Source organism: Acanthaster planci, linkage group LG15 (genome assembly GCF_054643075.1).
Source record: "Acanthaster planci isolate LZ-2023a linkage group LG15, COTS_SCS, whole genome shotgun sequence".
Taxonomy (NCBI): domain Eukaryota; kingdom Metazoa; phylum Echinodermata; class Asteroidea; order Valvatida; family Acanthasteridae; genus Acanthaster; species Acanthaster planci.
Window position 1 is genome coordinate 13,917,885 of NC_141791.1, and position 21,259 is coordinate 13,939,143.

The following is a 21,259-nucleotide window of genomic DNA, read 5'->3' on the forward strand; positions in this document are numbered from 1 at the left end:
TGACATAAAATGACACAGCACAGTGAAATGACTCGGCTGTGACACTTTTATTTACATGATAAGACCAATTTCAAATTTTGACATCACGGGGAAAGATTTATGGAATGAACAAACAAGTTTTTCGAAAACAATGAGTCTGTCTGACTTATTCAACTGCATCTTACAGCAAACAAAGCACACTTGAAATTTTTGTATGATACTTCCTTCTTGGGCAAACTCTAAATTTCAAAATAATTTCCAAATATTAGGTAACAGCAAAGGATTGAAAAGAAATGGTATTCTTTGTTTTCCAATGTCATTGAATTGAATCTGAGATATTTCCTGGACTGAAGCAGACCCACAATGGCTGAAAAAATCCCTTACAATTAACACTTCTTCCAAACCATTTTCGGTTTCAGAATACATGTATTCCTTTCAGAATAACAACAGAGAATGGATCGGGAGGCTGTCTGTTGTGTCCGTCTGTTTCCTGTGCCTCAATACTTCAGTCTGTCTTTGTTTATTATTTCAAGGCATGTCTTTATAAACACTAACTGCAAGAGTAAGCCTCCATGTCTGCGCTGGCAACTGCATATGTGAATATATTTCTGTAGATGTTACTTCTTGTAATCATTTAAACTGTCCTGTGCAGAATAGAAATTAATGAGAGCTAAGCTAACAAAACTGAAGTGAAATAAGAGGAAGTGTCCCAGGAATAAACTGAAGGTAAACTATGCATAGAAAAGTACATGTATCACGTATTATAATAACAAGGATGACCAAATGTGTCGGTTTCAGGAGACAGCCGAGTTATCCCTGAAATCCAACAAACCCAGATTCATTGCTTAACAATTCCTATATGCCACAGCCGCTGTATCTTTAAAACATTATGACAGAATGTCATTACATAACGTTGATAGCAACGCCAACATCACAGATTCTCCACATATATACATATCAATAATTTAACAATCGATATCTGCCTCACTCCTCCCCAGCAGGCACGGCGTCCTCTAACCTCTTGATGAACTTAACCTTGACCTCTGTTTGGTTATCTCCCTTGAGGACGTCTTGGACAAAGCGAACGTTGACATCCATCTGAACCTGTGACCACAGAAAACAAAATGTTGTAATGACAGTTCAAATGACGATCATTGGGTTTCCAGTAAGCATACTAGATTTCACTCATTTCATTCTTATAGCCGTTGATAGTCTTTCCCCCCTCCTTAAAAATCTTTCAACAAATTTCCCTTTTTGATCAGTGCTCCAAAAACTGCTTGAAGTTGGCAAAATATTCTATGTTGAATGACAAATCAGCAACAGATTTCCCCATAGAGTCATTCAATTTCACTGTTTCATTCAGAACATTGGACTGCTTTCTTTTTCACCTTTTCTCCAGACTTTGAAGTTGTCTCGAGATCTACCTCAGTCAGATTCACATCACGTTACTTACGGTTTCTAAAGCACCTCGGATAACCCCGCACAAAATGTTGGAGTAGTTGAGTTGGCTGTGTTCTTCTGGTAATTCTACAAAGTCCGTTAGAGGATTGTTATCAAATACAAGGGAGAACTCATCACCCGCTGCGCTCCAGTTAGTGACCGTCGGGGTGATACCAAGGAACATTTTGAAACCAGACTGAAAAAAAGACAGAGTAAGAAACAGTTCTTTTTTCTTGTGGGCTCCATAAATTGACTCTTGACCTCTAACAACAATTTGCACTAATTTAATTCACACAGGGCTAGCTGTCAGTATCCAGGAGCTTTTACGAATACTGACAAAGCAGAGTACAAATAGCACATTTGGCGTTCTCAAAATTTCTCAAAACCTGAATACTTAGAAGCACCAACATTTATCAATTTTATGACAGTCTTTAAAAACATTTTATTTGGTTGTCAAGGCCGCATCACCAATGAGACCAAGTCAAAGTGTGAGTGTCATTGCTCCTAGTGAGCGATGATGTTTGAGTCACTAAATCTGTAACTCAGGTCAGATTCAGGTTCAAGTTTCCAGTACTCTAGGATCTGATCCTGATGTGGGCTTGAGCACAGTTACATTAAACACAGCAAAGAAATTAAGTTTTTTGTTTGTTCTCCAAAATCTTACTTTTGCTATGATGTCTGCTGTTTCCCTAAAATCGTTGCATCTTCTCTCCCCTGAGCGAGCTAGGAAATCTTCCACCAGACGGATGCCGATGTTGTAGCCCCTGGGAAAGTGAGAAAACAGCAGATAAAGGATTAAACGGGGGAAATCATACTTTCTTCATACGTCATCTTAACAAAAGTAAAGCATAATTCGAGGTAAATTTGAATTTTTCATCATATTGTATATTTTTCTTTTAAGGTTTGTTTACTGACTTTACATTATTTGACTGAAGTGACCGTATGAAGAAAGAAGACACTTTACATTTTGTCCAGTTGTTTGTTGACTTCTTCATCACTTTCATAATCTTTGACGAGCTGTGAGACAAGAGATCCATATGTCAGGGTAAACAACTCTTGGCTCTGAAAAGAAAGAAAAAAATCAAAATAAATTCATTTTGCAATTACTCACTGAGAAAAACTTTGATGAAACAGTCCAAATCTACTTGATCTATAATTGTCAGTTCACATAGTTCAGCTGTTTATGCATTATTTACAAAAGCATGTGAAAATTATGTTGTCAATTTGGCTTGGCCGATGTCTCATTTCAATAGAGCCTGAAAGTAGAAGGTCACGCAGTGAGCTTCCGGAACCCTTGCACGGTCCTCCTATGGGGAGTTAACGTTGGGCCAACCTATCACGTTCGATAATTTTTGGAAGAGGAATTCCTAACTGAAACCACCTCATGAAACACTCATGTTGGAATTTTATCTTTGTCTTCCCCAAGTAATATTTTGGAAAAGTCACATGGAGATGGTAAAACCGAATTTTCTTAACGATATTTCACTTTCGGCGATACTGTACCTAGGTCTCCATATTAATGCACCAGAACTGTGGGGTTCGTCTTCTGATGCGCTCCCTAACATGCCTAACTAAAATTTTGCTTTAACATGTTTTAAATGTTTTTGAGACTCAAGTATTATAAGCTTGTAGGTTACTCGAGTCAAGTCTCCATTAGAGAGTTGAGTCGAGTCATTTCATCACAGAGACTCGAGCAGAGTCAAGTCATTCACCCATCGGGACTCGAGTCGAGTCGCAAAAAATTGTGACTGGAGGCGGACTCGACATGTTCGAGACACTGACTCAGTAATTATAACTCTGCTTTTAAATACAGTCATCAACCATCCCACCTACCACTTTTCTGGGATCAGTCGATCGACCACCTTGTCTTGACATGTTCCCTTTCAAAATGTTACTTCTGTCGTTCAACTGAGCACAGAAAAACTATAATTTATTAGAAAATTTTTTATCGCTTATCAACCTTTACGCGTATTCAATGGCGATATCTTTTCAAGGTGCATCAGCTGTCTGGAGTCTTGTCCATTTGTACTATCACGGAGTGATAACTATGAAGAGCACCAGACTAAATTTAGGTGACGATCCAGGGAAACCCCTGGGAACGATCACACTGTAACCAAAGATTGTATAGCGCGGCGCTACACAATCTTTGCTGTAACATTCGCTTCCTGTAATTTAGAGTCTTCGGTGTCGAGCCTGGTGCATTTCGCACCGAAAGATTTGTCAAAATGTCGTCTCTAAACATAATCTCTTGGACTCCAGAGGAGATTGCAAACTGGATAAAAGGTAAATCACCATTGCTTAGATGTTTGGGTAGTCTTCCTGAATTTTTTAAAGTGTTTTTGTCAGGTAAATTGAAGACAAACTGAACTCCGAACGAACTGAGTGCTTGTTCTGATGTTTGGACATAGGCTTGGTCATGGTGCCAAAACACCTTGAATGATTGGCATGTACGGGATGGCCGCGGTAGGCGGGGTTCATGGGGGAGGGGGGGGGTTCATATGTGACATCTTTTTAAATTCCTGGCTGAGTTGTGCGATATTTATGCATCATCAACACAGTCATCATGTTGCACAAGCCTTATCATTTAATAGTATACTGCATGGCTGATTTTGCACAACTGTGAAAAGGTAGCCAAGTGGGAAGGGAAAAGGGGCAAGGTTTGCCCATTTTTCCTTCCCATGATGCCTTTCTACTATTGTACCAAATCACTCTTGCAGTATGAGCGATAAGGCTTTAATTTAATGTACAGGTAGGGGCCTATTTTTCAAAACTTTTCTCAAATTTGTAAATGTGTTGAATCTTATCGTACGTTAAAAGTTATAATTGATTTTCTTTTATCATTTTCCTTTTTTTACCTTAATGGCTTTTGCCATGTTAAACAAAGTGTGTATAAGAATTACTGCTGTGATCTGGTACACTTCTGCTGTTTACCTCTTGTACTTGTAGGCCCTATGCAAACACTTGCTTCGGAAATGTGCTGTTTATTGTTTCTGAAATATAGTTCCTGTAGGAGCTTAATAAGAAAGCAAAGTTGCCTTTCTTTGGGGCAGAAGTCATGATTTTGTTGATTGTGAGGGGAATTGCTGAGCTGCTGGATTACTTAGGTTCTAATCTTATTTATTCCCTTTTTTATGTTTTTGTAATTTCGCTGAATTTTTTTTTCTGGCTTAAGCAGCTGGTTGTCAGGTGTAAGCATTATTCCTGCCACAGTTGATATTTAAAAGGAATTCATACCTGAGAATCCGCTCTCAAAACCTGCTCAACTCCCACAGCAAAGTACTCGAGTTCCTTTACATGACCAGACTGGAGGTGTACCGATAAAAAAGTTCAAGTCAACTAAATGGTCATTTGAACTTATATTTTTTTAATAGTTTACAAAAGCAGTGGCTGAGAATTGCAACCATTATTTAATTTGTATTGTTTTCTTAGCTTACCAGTTGAATATTTTAAAAAAGGGTAAAAATTCCATGTACCTTTAGGTACTGGTACAGACACCATTTCACACCTTGTGGACGAATCCTATTAGACTGAAATTCGAAGCGTTTCCTAAGTGAATTCCTTATTTTTTTATAGCTAAATTTGACTTTATAGAACATTTTATTGCTGTCAGATGGTTAATACATCGTCCATAGATGGAATTAAAAGCAATACTTTTGCCTTTTTTCCTCAACATTATAAAGAAATCCTGAATAGCTTTCTTGTGGTCACACTCACATGATTCTGCCGGTATGAGATTATTGGCGAGTCATCTTCTGTTAATGCTTTCAAATGAAAAAGCTGACGTTCTTCTTACCTTGCCATTTATGCATACATCATTTCCTCTGCCCATTGGTCCTACCACACAGTTCCTCAGATTTCCTGACTTTCAGGCAATGACAGGTTGTCCTTGATGCGCGGCGATACTGCCATCGCCTGAAACAACATTTCTTGCTAGGTGCACTTCCTGCAATTTTGCTGGCATTAACAGGACTAGGACAATTTGGTTTACCTCAATATGAAACTATATACCGTGTACAGTGTCAGTTTTCTGAGGGCTAATTATGCACGCTTGTCTCATCTAGTATTCTGCAGATGATACCAACTTAATGATTGACCTATTTATATCAAATCACATTGAAGTTATCAGTGCGTCTCAGTACAGGAAATAATGTCAAATTTGGCAAAGACAAACAAACTGGTCTATTTTATGACACACATTTCCATCATGAATGTAGAGAAGAATGCTGTCCACAGACTTCCTTGAGACTTGTTCAAAATGAGTTTTGACAACAGAGATAATGCATTTTATGAAGGCACAAATATTTTGCTGTTGAAATGCAGTTGCATTTTTTAATTTTTGCCCAAATTAAGAATATATATAAAATATATCTCATTACCTTTTCAGTGAATGCATTTTTAGTTCATTGGTCATGTTAGTTTTTTTGGACAATCGCTGTCAGTCTGGTTGATCAAAATTTTAGTCCATGATTCATATGTTCTCCTTGAAGTGTGTTTGTCTATAACATGAATACATGACCTAATAATAAGTCACCAAGCTGTGTGGGATGAAAGTGCAAATGATTTGTGGGGAGCCAGAAAACCACCATGCCATTCATTGCTATTTTTCCATTTATTGCCTCAGTGTACGTGGTTTTCCAAAGTTGTATTTATGCTGCATACGTCAGTGCTTTCTGTGAAGTGTTACATTGTATTGCCAGGCATTGATTATTAATCATTCAAGGTTTCTTTGTCTGCACTAAAAGCAATACGTTGTACATGTAAACAGCGGACTTGACCTACAAGGGCTTGACCTACCTTGAATCCACCATAAACGATGTGCTAGTTTTGTGGGGTTTTGATTGGTGTGGGACTGGAGACGAACACCATTGCTGACTTTATGTGGGGTTCGGTGTTTATAAAGAGTGTGTTGAATTGTGTTCCCGGTAGGTACAGAGTTAGTGCGTGAATATTGAGGGAGTGGGGGTTTACCTCCCACTCCCTTTGAGGACATGCCACTGGATGATAGTTGCACAGTGCATGAGAGTTGAAGATTCAGGAAGACTCGAGGCCAAAAAAAAGAGGAAAATGGCCAGAAAGTTGAGGTTAACAAATAGCAAAACTTCCAGCATTCTGTCACGCAGCGTCACCATTCTCTGTTGTTATTTCCACTTTCATGTTTGTTGGGGGGGGGTTTCAATTGTGAACAACCTTCAACAGTTCGCAAGGGCAACTTTTCACAAAGAAATCATGCATGCAGGCTCAGCCCTTGTACAATTGTAGTATGACCTTTCATTGTGCGCCTGAACTAGTGTACATGTATTGTGAAGGAAGTTACCTGTAAATTTAGATTAGTGTTTCCTGAAAACACTCCCCCAGAGAAGGAAAGCCCTCCTATCTGTTGGCACAGGTGTTACAAGTATTCACAATGAATTATTAACATGTAGTTTATAATTGTGTTGTGTAAAATAGTTTACCTGGCAATCAAACAATTACAATTGAAGATCATCACTGTCATTTTGTTTTAATGTGGCTACAAAGTTTATTGCCAAGGTTAGAGGGTCTGAAGTTTCTGTGCTTGGTGAATCTTTCTTGCTGGCAAAATGGCAGGGACGTTTGACACATAAGTTCAGTTTGGTGTACAGCTGTTGTATTGCAGGCATGCATTTTCAAATCCTCTGAAATCCTCCAAAATTTCTTTTAAATGTAACAAGGAGGTGTGCCTACTGCCTCAATCCTTCAAAATCCTCTGGCAATTCCTGTCATTATGTTGAGGCAGTGTAAATAGCATTCCTGAGCAGTGTGCTTGATTCAAAAGAAATATCAATCAGGCTGAACTTATGCTTGACTAAGCAAAAACAACACAAGGTCTATCCCACGACCAGGTTGTCACACATGGCATCCTTTGCAATAAGCCATGCACTTTTTCCATGCACCCTCAACCCTCCAAAATCCTCCAAACCACCCGAAGGATTTTGGAGGATTGAGGTGGGTTTAGGCATAAAAATGGGTACTCTTTTACAATGCAGCAACAGTTGTTGGTTCAAAAATGCAATTTTTGAATTTATCGTTTTCCCCACTTCTATCCTGCAAGGCCTGGATAGCTGCTTGGAGCAGTACATTCCCAACTTCCTGGCCCACTCAGTGACCGGCGACCGGCTGCTCCAGATGACCATTCAGGAGCTGGAAGACATGAACATGGTCAAGATGGGTCACCAAGAACTCATGCTGGAAGCCATTGACCTCCTTGCCACGGTGGTCAGTGGAATTTCGTCTTTTAAACTTCTCAGAAAACCAAAGCAGTGGTCGGGTGACTAGTTGATTATCCACAGGTCACAACATGACAAAAATGTCCCTGATGTTGAGATTTTCTTAGAAAGTTTCTGATGCGTTTGCATAGTTTTGTGGGTTTTTGTTGGAGGAGAAAGAAATGCACGAGAAGAATGGTTGAGAAAAAGGACTCAGTTGAGTAACTGGTAGTTATATTGTACACTTCTAGTGAACTTGGTGAGAAATGTAATGATATACCTTATCTATGAATTGCCACTGTGTGCGACTATTACATTTTTAAACAAGCATGTTTCATGTGTACACAGTGTTGTTCTTTTGGCAGTGCTGTCTTATTGCTAATCCTAAAATTCCTGAACCCTCAAATTTTAAAATATAATTCAGGGGTGTGAGAATTCAGCGTTTTAGCTCATTTCAGTTTTTTTTTCAGATGTCGACCCTGAATTTCAGGTTTTTGGTGCACCTGGTCTGTACAAAGTATTGGAACTTTTTACATTTCAGCTTTTTTCTCACTGTTTTCAGCTTAAATTTAAAGCGGCCACTCACATCCCTGATAATTTCTTCACACCCCGAGAAGTTAGAATTAAAGACTTCTTCATTTTGTCGCTTCCATCAGCATTATGGCCATCCCACTGAGACTCTACAGTCAGTGGCCTTGAACCTGCACTGTAAGGCCAGTAACCTGGCTAACCTGCTGGAGCAGAGACTGCAGTCAGGGAACCAGGCCAAGGACAAACTGTACAATGGGCCATCTGCCATGCTGCTCAGGATATCAGAGACGATATCCGCTGCCAAGACTCTCATCTCGTGGCTAGACAGGTCAGTTAGCAAACCGGAATTCACAGGATGCATAAAATCTCTTGATGTTCTTAGAAACTTCTTCCTCCAAATGTGCATCACTGAGCATGTTATCTTAATGCTATGAGTGGTGTGTAAAGGAATCTTGACTTAGTTCTTCAGTATAATCCACCGTAAAACTGTACTGTGAGTAAATGCCATAAATATGTGATTATCCAACTTTCAGTTTCTTTGGTTTCTTTTTGTAGACCGCCGTTTGCCAACGGACCAGAGAAGGATTTCCAAGAGTTCAGCAAAGATATCCTGCAGTATGCCCTAGAAATGACGCAAGCCGTGCAACACCATTCCATTTTGACCGAGGCACTGCCCGAAATAAAAGCCATTGTGAGTCTTGAAATTCTTGTTAGAATTGTTTGGTTTTTTTTTTTACTTTGAGAAGAACTGGTAGCTTTGCTTTGTTCATCTGTGAGAGACAGCTTAGTAGGTTTGTTTTTTAGATTACTGTTTGTGTGATTTCCACCATGTCTGATAAGGCTGATTTGGGTCACGTTTCTTGTATCACAATAGTTTCAGCTGTCTCTGGAAATTATTTTCAGGCGAGAGAGCTTGCAGCAATGGCCGACAATTTGATAAAGCAGTCAACCGATCCCCTGGTGATTCAGCCCACGACAATTGAAGAAGTGAAAATCAAGAAAAAACTCCCCGAGGAGGAGTTGGTGAGTTACCGCGTACTTTGACATCACCTGTCCATTAATTTTCTTTTGTCCATAGGGAGATAGCTCAAAATATGGAAATGCTTAGTTGAACAGTCTGTTCTTAGTGCCCAAAGCCTGGCCAGTCAATCTAACCGAGACAGGTGTCCAAATTTATTTGCCATTCATTCACTGTGTGAAATTCATCAGGAGCGTAGCTTTTTAGTCAGTCTGTGAAAGTAGATCAAAGCCATAAGGACCTTTAAACTGGAATTTCCCTATGAGTTCTAAATTGGCAGTTTATTGCAAAACGAAACAGGAAATCAGGGTATCACTAGTAGAGCTCTAAACCATATTGGAAAAAACACGGACGGGCACTGATGGGCAGAGTTGAAATAGCTGGATGCACAGGTTGGACATTTCCGTCTCCTGCTCCCCACGGTTTGACAACATTTCCTCTTTCCTACAGGGCCTCTTTATCAAAACATCAACAATTGATGGAATTCATTACATAACAGGCACCAAAGATCAGGTCAGTATCATCACCTTGGTGAAACCAACAGGGAAGAGTGTCAAAGTTTATTTTCAGAAAATAAACAGAGATTTGAATAGTTTCAAGAGAAAATACCATTTTCACAGTGATGTTGATTTCAGATATCTTGACAAGTTCAGCCCAATACTGTACATAACATAGATAAACCTTGAACTTCTAGTCTGTTTAAACTTTGCCAACAGTTAGCAGTGTTGTACATGTAGGTGAGACCCCATTAGACAACGCAAGGCCAACGATCTGAATTCAAGTCCCAAGCTATAAAAATGAACTGCCATACAATCATCCTGTTGTCATTTTTTACCCCATTACTTGTCTTATGTCTAATCTTGTTTCTGGTCTTGTGACTGGTCTTGTGTCTGGTCTCGTGTCTGATCTCGTGATTGGTTTTATGTCTGGTCTTGTAACTGGTCTTGTGTCTGGTCTTATGTCTGGTCTTGTGTCTGGTCTCGTGTCTGATCTCGTGATTGGTTTTATGTCTGGTCTTGTAACTGGTCTTGTGTCTGGTCTTATGTCTGGTCTTGTGTCTGGTCTTGTAACTGGTCTTGTGTCTGGTCTTGTGTCTGGTCTAGTGTCTGGTCTTGTGTCTGGTCTTGTGTTCGGTCTTGTGTTCGGTCTTGTGTCTGGTCTTGTGTCTGGTCTTGTGTTCGGTCTTGTGTCTGGTCTTGTTCGTGGTCTTGTTCGTGGTCTTGTGTCTGGTCTAGTGTCTGGTCTAGTGTCTGGTCTTGTGTTTGGTCTTGTGTCTGGTCTTGTGTCTGGTCTAGTGTCTGGTCTTGTGTCTGGTCTTGTAACTGGTCTTGTGTCTGGTCTTGTAACTGGTCTTGTGTCTGGTCTTTTGCTGGTCTTATGTCTGGTCTTGTGATTGGTCTTGTATTTGGTCTTGCATATGATCTTGTTTTGGTCTTGACCTCAGCACTGCTCATAAGACACTCAATTTGTATGACATTAAAATACAGTGTACTTATTTCAGCTTGGAATGTTTGCTTACTGCTTGCTTGAATCTTGAATCTTGTTTCAGTCGGCAGCAAGCTTAAGCAGAAAAGTGGGTCAAGGAGATGAACTGCTGAGAGTGAATGAACAAACAGTGGTAAGCAACATTGCTTAGCAAATATTGAGTCTCTCTTGAAATGGTCAAGTCAGGAGAAGTGTGTTCGTTGTGTCATTTGAATGTTGCCGTGCAACTTAGATGCTAGTCTGCTAGTTGTTAAAATATTTCAAGTGTTTAAGCTAAGATCGGATGAAGTTACAAGTTTTTACCTCTGGGAATGCAACAAAGTCACACAGAATGCAACCAGTACGGGTGATTCACAATGCTAAGCACGTGGTTTTTGTGTTAAGCAGAAATCAGCTGAGTTACAAGGAATGGGCATTGGATGAGATTTTGGCTTGTAGCAGCTTTTTACTGAGTAAATAGTTTCCATGCTATGCAGACTTCTCTGTCTGACAGATTTACAGTATGCCATTTAGCGATTTGAATTTCCATCTGAATGAAATTCCCTCCCCCCCTCCAATTTTGCCCCGTCACAGGTCAGCTGGGAACACAGTAAAGTGGTAGCGGCCCTCAAGCGTGACCCCATGGGGGTATGTCTGACCATCCGTAAGCGCCCCTGTAATCTAGGCTCCCCAGGCCAAGTCCTGAGGCTGGGTAACTCTACCCACACCCTGCGGTTGGGCGGCACCCCTCAGCTCATGCGTAAAGACAGCTTCCCGTCCTTAAAGTCGCCCATCCTCAAGGAGGAATTCCTCATGCCAATGTCACCCAGTGACGTGCTGATGACCAAGCAGAGGAGGTAGATATTGATTTACCCCTAACCCTCCCAGATCAGATGATTTTTTTTGTTGGAAGGAAGGGCAGATCTACTGTCATTTCATGTGGATCTTCATCTATGTAAAAATTTTAAAATATGCCATTGGTTTCCGTCACAGTGCTGGATTTTGCAAAATAAATGCTTATTGTTCAGGAAATGTACACATTGAATTATTTATTTCTTGACATATTACATTTGTTTCCCAGAGTATTGCGCAAACAGGTCTCAATACCACTGTTAGGTTTGGCCCTGCTTATATTTGAAAAGCAAAAGTTCATCAGTACAGAATACAAACTTTAATATTTACAAAGTCAACAGGTGCGGAATTGTAATGGAAATATTTATTCACTGTGTATAAATGAAAGTGGGCACTGTTTTTACAATAGGGCCACATGGAATAAGTTATCAATATATCATCCAAAGACAATTGAAAGAAAATGATACGGATGAGTGACAATTTTCCCCAAGTGTAAATGCCATAGGTATCCACCTTGAGCAGAAGCACCCCCTCATTGGTTGAAAAGAGCCGCGTTGGTCAGGAGTGTTGGTCAGGAGTGCTCTTGGTCCAGCTTGAGGCCCGTTGTACAGTTATATCTGTTGGCAAACGTACTGTGTGCTTGATTGCACATGACATCGATGCATCGAAAGTTTATGAGGGAGATTGATGCAGAATATGCCCTTTTAAGACTTGCTTGTGTCTGCATCTAAAGAACAAATTCAAATCAAGACGTGTACATGTATGTGCTGTGCTTTAACTGGTCCCCATGTCAGTGGTCCCAGTCAACGCATGAATCATTGTCGAGATCACCAAAATGAGCCGAGCGTATTGCATGCTATCAAGATGGCTGAGAATATATAGTGATGTGTTCGACATGCGTGGTGCTGTCATGCATGTGCTGTGATATGGACCTGTGTGGTGCCATTTCATCAGCAACTTCCAAAGTATAAGCAGTGTGCAAACTGGTAACACCAAAGTCCTCTATTTGGTGGGCCGGATGGGCTTTGCAGGCTTGACCGGCCAAGCTACAATTTCTTTCAGTTTTCTTCATTGATACAACTGCAAATGAAATTATTTTCTCACATGGCCAAGGAAAGTGATGTGTGGCGGGATGATAAAGTAATGATTTATTTTATTAGGCACAGTACATTTTTTTTTAGAATGATTCTCAGAAGTCAAGGATGTGGTTCCAGATATAAATGACTGCCGCTAGCATTTTCTAAATGCGTCCTCCTTTCTGTCACAGCAACAGCGATCCGGAGACACAGGTTGAGACCCATGAGACGCATTCAGACTCAGAGTCGCTGGTCCAAGAGGCAGAGCGAATCAAGCGACAGCGACGAGGCACCATGGGGGAGGCCTTACAGAGGAAAGGCAGTAAAAGCCAGACGCCAGAGGGCCGGCCGAGATCGCTACCCATCAACACGGAAGAATTAGAAGCTGAAGGTGGGATTTCATTTCACTCTTCTACGGAGTTGTTTTTAGCGTAGCGAGTGACTTCAGCGTTTAACCTGCACTGCTGTGAAAGTAGCGTTGTGGTGTAATTTTGTTCTGGTAGTTTTGGTCTATTAATTTTTCTCTCCACATTATTTCAAGCCATGGAAAAATTTTCATGAATCTAAAAAGTTGACAGATATTTTCCTGGTAATGAATGATTGTTAAAATGTGTGATCAGTTCTTGTGGAATTTACCAGAAATTATGGAGTTTCTGCCTCTTCCTTTTTCAACATTTCTTACAATGGATGGTTTTTCATTGTATTACAGTGGCGCTATGGAAGGCGTCCCCTATCTCTAGTAGGCCAGGTTTTTCACCAATCGCAGGCAGTCCAGTCAGCCCAGCCTCTGCAAGCACTCCCCAGGCTTCCCCGTCATCGCAAGGAGACAAGACCCCGAACCGAACCCCCAACTCCCAGGAACCACTGGCCAGCCCAGATGGACCGGCCGAGGTAAAGAAAGTGACGATCTCCACAACAGAGGACTCGAGCCCATCTAAGCCTGAGATAAACCCCTTGGGTTTGCCCCCCATCCTGGTGAAGCCAGAGGTTGAAATTAGCAAACCAGCAGACGAAGTCAGTTTTGAGGATGCCATCAGTACAGACGAGACCAAAACCTCGTCAGAACCCGACCAAAAAAAGACAGATGAGACTGCATCAGTTTCCCCAGATCCTGTGTCTGAATCCAAGACCACAAACGCCAATAACAATGTGGACACCTCCATGGGTGCAGATGGCCAACAGGGGGTCTCAGCTGGAATGTCAGGGGTCATAACCTCTGACCTTGGGGATTACGTCCTGATTGAAAACAATGACCTAACTTCGCCTTCTAAATCTGTAAGGTGAGTGTAGTTTGAGATGACGATCGGCTTGTTGGTAGTGCATATTTCTGTTTGGTCATGCATTTCTAATTGTAAAATTACCTACTAGTAAAAAGTTGTACTTATTGAGGAAAAGCATTGTACCAAACAAACATATTTGATTAATTAATTTACCATTTATCACTTATGTCAAAGAAAGCCTGCTGCTAAATTGTTTTGCCTTCTTTTGCATGGACGGTTTCTGTATTATGAATGTCATTTCTGTGTACAAAACGTTGTGTTATGACCATGGGAATCGTTGATAACCCCCCTAAAACAATCAACCTGTGTCTTCATCACTTCCACAGTTTCTTTGAGAGGTCCCAGTCCATTACACCATCACTTGCCTCAGAAGTTTCTGTGACTTCCGTGAGTAAAATCAAACCCCAATCATTTTTCTGATTAACCCTAACCCTCCTCAATCCTTCACCTGTTGGAGGACTGAGGAGTGTTAGGGTTGACCTTAATCCTTCCACATACCTCAAAATGATTTTTAAATCGTTTAAACTTCAATTCTCGTCATTATAATTATAACTTATCTTCCGCCCTGTTAAATGTTTTTAACAAGTGTTATTGGTTGTCTTCCCTCAACCAGAGTGGTGTTAGACTCCGCCCCAAGAAGACCAGGAAGATGAAGTATAAGGTTTCACGAGGGGTGTCGTGTGTAGACCTCGGCCCGGGGCAGTGCCAGGGTTGGCTGCACAAGAAGTCGGACACCAAGCAGACGTTCCGATCCAACTGGGTCGAGATGTGGTTCATTCTCAAGGACTTTGTACTGTACTACTACAAAAACAAAACGGTAAGCCTGACACATTTCAACGTTTTTTTATTTTGAGTGCTTTGTAATAAAGTGCCGTGCAGTTTAAGCTTCCCTACTCCAAGCTACGTGCATTGAAAAGTCATTGGCAGGCTTCAAGTTGATAAAGTTTCTTGATACGGAAATGTTCTAAGCACAGGAAGTGGTTATGAGCAAAGTTTACCCGATAAAAGTCCATGCAGTGTCCATAGCTTGTTGCTGGTTACCGGCTGAGTTTCGCTGAAGAACAAAAAATAACCAGTCCATTGCACAGTGTTGGTTGTTAAGGAATTTTTTCCTGCAAAATTGCCAAGGGAGTTGACATTTCTGAATTTGAACTTTGTTGTAGGATGCAAAGGCCAAAGGAGTGATCTGCCTGCCTGGCTATCTCATCTCAGAAGCCCCCGAGTCAAAGAAGGAACAGTAAGAAACAAATCCCTGTCTCTCAGCAAGGTTTTTGTCATGGTGTATATTTGACAACAGAGTTACAAAATGACTTCAAACTGAATGAAATAAAATTCAACGTCCTCAACTTTAGTTATTTGTTTTAAGTAGCTGGTTGTATAGCAGTTTTCATGGTGATACCTCAACTACTTTTGAAAACTTTGTGAATCGTGGTTGAAATTTTACCAAATTCCCACGAAGTAAAGCATAGAAATTCACCCCTTCTAGATAAAAAAAATATGTGTATCATCCAATTTTCCTAGTCAGCTGAAATAAAACAAAAGTGATAACAGAAAGTTATGTCCACCCTTAATTTTTTCATTCCTGGATCTTTCCTCGCTGTCACAGTCCATCAATGTTGTTTCATGCCTTCGTTTTTTTCTCCCATCCCCATCCTTTGTTTCCTTTCCTCTTCTATCACTCTTCCTCTTTTGCCATCTTTCATCAATAGAGGGTTTGCGGGGCTGCCATCTTGCGGGCCAGTGCTTTTGTTACACAGGGTATGCACAAAGGAGATTTCCCTGTGGAACAAAAGATCTGTCCTGCAAGATGGCTACCATGCAAAGCCTCCATACTCATGTTTGCTTAAGTTCCAAAAGATTCCGTCAGTCACTTTCACTCTTTATGCCTTTTTTTGGGATAAGTGCATTCAAGGCTACTCACAAGGGCACAAGGCCAATCTACTTTGCTACCCATCGTCAGGAAGACAAAGAGAAATGGATGGGGAAGCTTGGCCTTGCAGCCATCATGTTCACGGACGAGAAGAGGATGCGGCAGTCCGTCATCTTTGAGTCCGAGCCGTCGCTGGACGTTGGCACCATGATGCAAAGTGAGCCAAAGAATCTCATAGCAAGTTTAAGAGGACTGAAACGTTGGGTCCGTGGTGAAGGTGTTGTGTGGTTATGAACAAGCCGTGATGTTGTACTATAGGCTTGTACCGGTTTATGCCTGCGTGGTGCGGAAGGATGTAAACTGAATTTCATCTCATCCTACGCAAACTTGTCCAGGCATTGTGCACTGAGACAATGCCATTTAAAGTGATGGCTTTACATCTCTCCTTGTTGCCGTTGAGGGAGATCTAATGCTTGTTATCCATTGTGCTCAAAATCTGAATGATATAGGAAGCTATTATACCAGCCAAAACTACGGCTATGACAGTAGTCCAAACGGAAAAGTGTTAAGGCTCCAAACCCCAAATTGACAGAGATGTGTTGATATGTAAACTGTTCTTCTGTGTCCAGGTGTTGATGGTTACCATAGTGAGAGTGATGATGAGGACAGAAGCGACAAGTCGGGTCCCCTGTCGCCAACCTCCAGCGACAAGTCCGATGAGAACTCCAGCGAGGCCGGCTCACCCCAGCATAAGCTTAAGTACCGACGAGCCCAGACAACCCCCAATCTGCACTCCTTGGGCCACGAGTCAGGTACCCCACCCTCTCTACCCAAACTCTACAGGAAAGGCCAAAAGGAGGGTATTGGCTCCAGTCCCAACTCCCCCAAAGGGAGTCCTAAATTGATGCAGCGCGTGATGCACAAGTTTCGAAGGCACAGTCGGGGGAGTTTGGATATCGAAGCGGGGGACGCAGCTGTCCTGCAAGGGAAATACAACACGAGGAGGAACTCCTCCCCATTTGGTAAGAGGTGACTTCAGAACGGGGCAACGGTACTCAGGGTTTGTTTTGCAGAAGTTGAGAAATTGATCCGTTCGATTTTCATCTCTCGAGTTTCCTGTTGCAAAAAATGCTCTCTTCACAAACTGAATGTTCGGCTTGTTGAATCTTGCAAAACTCCAGGCTACAAACTACCTATGCAGATGTTTTTTAAGGACAATCAGAAATCCGTGTTTGAAGCAAAACAATCTGCATCAAGTTTGGCCTTGTTTTATGGATTTCTACTGCAAAACTACAGTGACACATGGAAAATGCCGTATTGAGTATGGATTATTGTCACCATTACATCAAACCCGAGCATGTTCCCCTCAGCCAAGTTAAATTTTTGGAAGTTGGACTTTTTATCCATTGTCAATTTCAAATGGATCAGTATCTCAACAGTGACAGACAAACCCTGTGTTATGAGGATATAGTAACTGGGTTTATTGGGGCATATTTTGAAAAACAACTAAAATGTTGCCAGAAAAGGACAAAACGTCTTTCCAGTTGCCATATCCTCAGTCCCCAGTTTCATACATGGACCAACTGTCTTTCTGCACATACGACATAATTTTATATTGACATATTTCACCATAAAATGAACTTGAAACTTTGATGTATATTAACCACTTTTAAGATTTATGGCTCTCATGCATGTAAAAGCGTGCATTCAGAGTTCTTATAACCGGTGCCCGCCAATGGTAGGCTTTGAGACGTTGGTGGCAGCTGACATATTGGTCCTTTTCCACAGTCTTTCTTGTGCTCAGAACTATGTGCACAGTGTACGCTCAGAAAAATGTGTACATGCTCAGAACAGACTGATTTTTTGCCCCCGCCAACCATCTCAAAGTTGCCCATTCTTGCCATATCTATCACTGTGTCTGTAATCCTTTTGTGCATGTCATGAGGACATTCTGAAGTCATGGTTGGATCAGTGTCTCCCAGTTATCACTATATCTGTCACCGTGGCTGTCATCCTGTTTATGCATGTAATAGGGCATCCTTATTTCACTGTTGGACCAATGTCTCCCAGCTATCACTGTATCTGTCACTGTGTCTGTCATCCTGTTTATGCATGTAATAGGGCATCCTTATTTCACTGTCGGATCAGTGTCTCCCAGCTATCACTGTATCTGTCACTGTGTCTGTCATCCTTTTTATGTATGTAATAGGGCATCCTTATTTCACTGTTGGACCAATGTCTCCCAGCTATCACTGTATCTGTCACTGTGTCTGTCATCCTGTTTATGCATGTAATAGGGCATCCTTATTTCACTGTCGGATCAGTGTCTCCCAGTTATCACTGTATCTGTCACTGTGTCTGTCATCCTTTTTATGTATGTAATAGGGCATCCTTATTTCACTGTTGGACCAATGTCTCCCAGCTATCACTGTATCTGTCACTGTGTCTGTCATCCTGTTTATGCATGTAATAGGGCATCCTTATTTCACTGTTGGACCAATGTCTCCCAACTATCACTGTATCTGTCACTGTGTCTGTCATCCTGTTTATGCATGTAATAGGACATCCTTATTTCACTGTCGGATCAGTGCCTCCCAGTTATCACTGTATCTGTCACTGTGTCTGTCATCCTTTTTATGTATGTAATAGGGCATCCTTTCTCACAATTTTATTAAACTATCATATAGCTCTCTGTATAACACTTTTCATCATTCATAACTTCATTCATAAACAAGTTGTAACTAATTATTGTTTGACCTCACGACCCCTAGAATTTATTTCATAATGTTTTGTATTTCTCCATTCGCAATCTTTTACTTTCAGTGTGACATTAGCACAGAATTAATCAATGTTCAGAGTGTGCTGTTTGATAACATTATTAAACAAGTTTCATTGTCACTTATTAACCACTTTGTGCCGGGGCACCCGATACCGGAGATGTTGGCTTTATATGCAAAGTCAGGGTGCCCAAAAACGGACAAAGGAGCTTGGCCTGGTAACAAAAGACCGTACTCAGAACAAAACACTGGGCTGCTGGGAATTGCCAGTGGAGGAAATCTGTCATTGTTTTGAATGATTATACCACTTTTTGTGGCATTCAGTGCGAGCAGATTACCACCGGGGACAAATGTGCTCGAGCACTCCAGGGATGAGCGATACAATACCGCTACACGCTAATCTGGCCCATTTGAAAAGATGCCAGCAGTGCACTGGGCCAGCTTCGGGAACAAAAGAAAATTACATAACTCCTCACAATCTGGGCTCTCTTTACAAGGCGGCAGGTCTGGCTGAAATACTCAGGTGTCAATAGATATTGTCTGTCAGATTAGAGTAGCCACCAGACAGTCATTAGTGTGGGTATAAATGTCCAGTAAATGAAGATATGAAGTGAAGAATTTTGGAAATGGAAAGTCCTCCAGGAATACGCCATGCAACTTTCAATTAAACCCAGCAGCATATGATTAATCTTCTATCCTATCCTTCTGGATCTTTCAAACTCTGCCAAAAAGTTTGGGTTTTCCCCTTAAATTGCGTGAAAAGCTCCCCAACTTGTTGTCCCTACAATGTGATAGTTCTCTTGAAACCTCACTGAGGTGTTTTGTTTTTAATGACAAAAATTGTTTAGGCCAAAAAAATGTGATTTGTTTTGAAACCTGAAATGCCTTCCGCAAAAGAAGAAAAAGGACATAGTATAACATTTCACCTCCTATTCCAAACCCTTCCTCCTAGCCTCCAGCTGCCCTCCAAGTCCAAATCTTCCCCATCTTTCTTCACAGCACTAGCATGCTTTTATTCCTCCCTTTGAACCTTGACGCACTTCATGTCAGATCAGTAGCACGTGGGATGTATGGATCATTGAGCATTCATTTTTTCTCAACCCTTTTCTCCAAATGCACGTCTTTGGTCCATGGATTTATTCTCGGAAGTGATGACATTCTACACAAAAGAAGACAAAAGGTGGCTTAATAAGTAAAGATAAAACAAAAGTTGGTTCAGCCAGAGTTTTTTATGTTTTACTTAAGTGAAGGGTTTTTTGAAAGGCTAAATTGAGGAAATGGGATATTTGTTGATGTTAGACAAAAGGAAACATTTTGTGTGATTTTGAGTTGATTAGTAATTTTTGAATGGTAAGAAGTATTATGACATAATTTTTTCAAATATCAGAAATTGTTAATAGATGTGAAATTCAGCCATGGTATCAGACAAAAACATGGATTTTCATTAAAATTGGAACCGATGAATGGAGCAAAAAATTGTTTGGAAAGCTTTTTTTGTGTAGAATGCATCGCTTGTAAGTCACCTCTTTCAAACAGTCCAAACAGTATTTAAAGGAAACATATTTCTGAACATTTTTTCCCTCCAATATAGAGCTCGTTTCCCCAGTTGTCCATCCGTCAGGTATGTTACCCTTCCCCTTATTTGACCCTTCCGCTTAAGAAACTGGAAAGTATTTTTAACAATAGCACAGGACAGGTGATTCAGCAAGACAGTCATGATTGGCTCTGTAGGTTAGAAAAAGGCCAAGGAAGAACAATTAGCTTCTGTCAAAGGAAATTTATCGCAGCAGTTTTTTTATTTTAGGTGCATTCTGCATTTAATCCCTGACAGTATTTGGTGCCGGATTTACAGGTTGCAGAAAACAAAGGTCTTCTGAACCATGGTTGGGGTTATTTGTCCAGTCAAACTAACTGCTGGATACAGTGCCATGATCAGTTGATGTATATTCAGTCAAACTAACTGCTGGGTACAGTGCCATGATCAGTTGATGTATATTCAGTCAAACTAACTGCTGGGTACAGTGCCATGATCAGTTGATGTATATTCTTCAATATCATTTTATTGATATCATATTGGTTTATATTAAGTTGGTTTTTTAAAATTATTTTTTGACATTGATGTAGTTCTGTTGCTTTTGTTTTACTCCAAATTTGTTTCAGATTATAAAGTCAAATTTTTTTTCTGGTTTGTTCCCCAACATGGACACATCTTCATGTGATGTGGTTTGTTACACTTTATATGGCAATTGATGGGCGTGTGTATTCAGGAAACACCATTATTTCCCATGTCCAATTTACTTGGCTGCAGCTGAAGTAACACAGGCATCTATAGGAAGATGCTACAGCCACTAGCCCGAGGCTTCCCATAGGAACATGTGCTATGTGCAGTCACAGCCATAAGACACAGTCATAAATGCTGAGGGTGCTGTGTTGTGCCCTTTGGCAGTCTGCACACAGATCATTATATCATTGTTGATGGCCACTCCTGAATATTGGTCACAATCTTGACTGCGTTAGGATATTTGAATTGAATTAAAGCCTGGCTTACTCTAACCTTTCACCCTTAGATGAAGCCATGAGCCAGGCCCTGGTCACAGTCTTGACTGCGGCAGGATATTTGAATTGAATTAAAGCCTAGTTTACTGTAACCTTTCACCCTTAGATGAAGCCATGAGCCAGGCCCTGGTCACAATTTTGACTGCGTTAGGATATTTGAATTGAATTAAAGCCTAGTTTACTGTAACCTTT

General features: G+C 40.9%; 2 protein-coding genes across 8 annotated transcripts in view; one reads left to right on the top strand and one right to left on the bottom strand.

The window, feature by feature from the left end:
* Nucleotides 1–5,644, bottom strand: trappc3 (trafficking protein particle complex 3). 2 transcript variants are annotated; one of them, XM_022234189.2, is made up of 6 exons: nucleotides 5,213–5,644; nucleotides 4,654–4,722; nucleotides 2,384–2,481; nucleotides 2,084–2,183; nucleotides 1,433–1,615; nucleotides 1–1,083 (listed from the first exon to the last, which is right to left on the bottom strand). In XM_022234189.2, exons 1-6 carry the CDS (start codon nucleotides 5,246–5,248, stop codon nucleotides 964–966), a joined length of 606 nt encoding a protein of 201 aa, XP_022089881.1. In that variant the 5' UTR covers nucleotides 5,249–5,644; the 3' UTR covers nucleotides 1–963. The 2 variants fall into 2 exon arrangements, with proteins under 2 accessions (XP_022089881.1, XP_022089882.1); XM_022234190.2 differs by lacking the exons at nucleotides 4,654–4,722; nucleotides 5,213–5,644 and adding an exon at nucleotides 3,253–3,426.
* LOC110978869 (connector enhancer of kinase suppressor of ras 2-like) overlaps nucleotides 3,576–21,259 on the top strand; it is a 21,255-nt gene continuing 3,571 nt past the window's right edge. Inside the window, exons 1-17 of one of the 6 annotated variants that reach the window (XM_022234187.2) lie at nucleotides 3,576–3,702; nucleotides 7,490–7,653; nucleotides 8,300–8,502; nucleotides 8,730–8,865; nucleotides 9,078–9,197; nucleotides 9,643–9,705; nucleotides 10,742–10,810; nucleotides 11,251–11,513; nucleotides 12,776–12,975; nucleotides 13,294–13,864; nucleotides 14,191–14,251; nucleotides 14,478–14,681; nucleotides 15,028–15,101; nucleotides 15,767–15,951; nucleotides 16,364–16,756; nucleotides 20,103–20,132; nucleotides 21,079–21,237. In XM_022234187.2, the coding sequence (XP_022089879.2) occupies nucleotides 3,645–3,702; nucleotides 7,490–7,653; nucleotides 8,300–8,502; nucleotides 8,730–8,865; nucleotides 9,078–9,197; nucleotides 9,643–9,705; nucleotides 10,742–10,810; nucleotides 11,251–11,513; nucleotides 12,776–12,975; nucleotides 13,294–13,864; nucleotides 14,191–14,251; nucleotides 14,478–14,681; nucleotides 15,028–15,101; nucleotides 15,767–15,951; nucleotides 16,364–16,756; nucleotides 20,103–20,132; nucleotides 21,079–21,137 (2,853 nt within the window). In that variant the 5' untranslated portion in view covers nucleotides 3,576–3,644 and the 3' untranslated portion in view covers nucleotides 21,138–21,237. Of the gene's footprint in view, nucleotides 3,703–7,489; nucleotides 7,654–8,299; nucleotides 8,503–8,729; nucleotides 8,866–9,077; nucleotides 9,198–9,642; nucleotides 9,706–10,741; nucleotides 10,811–11,250; nucleotides 11,514–12,775; nucleotides 12,976–13,293; nucleotides 13,865–14,190; nucleotides 14,252–14,477; nucleotides 14,682–15,027; nucleotides 15,102–15,766; nucleotides 15,952–16,363; nucleotides 16,757–20,102; nucleotides 20,133–21,078; nucleotides 21,238–21,259 lie in introns of those variants that run through there. The other 5 variants (XM_087146289.1, XM_022234188.2, XM_087146292.1 and 2 more) reach the window with 5 other exon arrangements.

Bases quoted from the DNA above. Each gene is read 5' to 3' on its own strand.
- trappc3 (XM_022234189.2), bottom strand. From the start codon at position 5,248: ATGGGCAGAGGAAATGATGTATGCATAAATGGCAAG. The intron at 2,482-4,653 runs GTATGAATTCCT...CTTTCTTTTCAG, and splicing joins TTTTGAGAGCGGATTCTCAG to AGCCAAGAGTTGTTTACCCT. The intron at 1,084-1,432 runs GTAAGTAACGTG...CTGTGGTCACAG, and splicing joins TCCGAGGTGCTTTAGAAACC to GTTCAGATGGATGTCAACGT.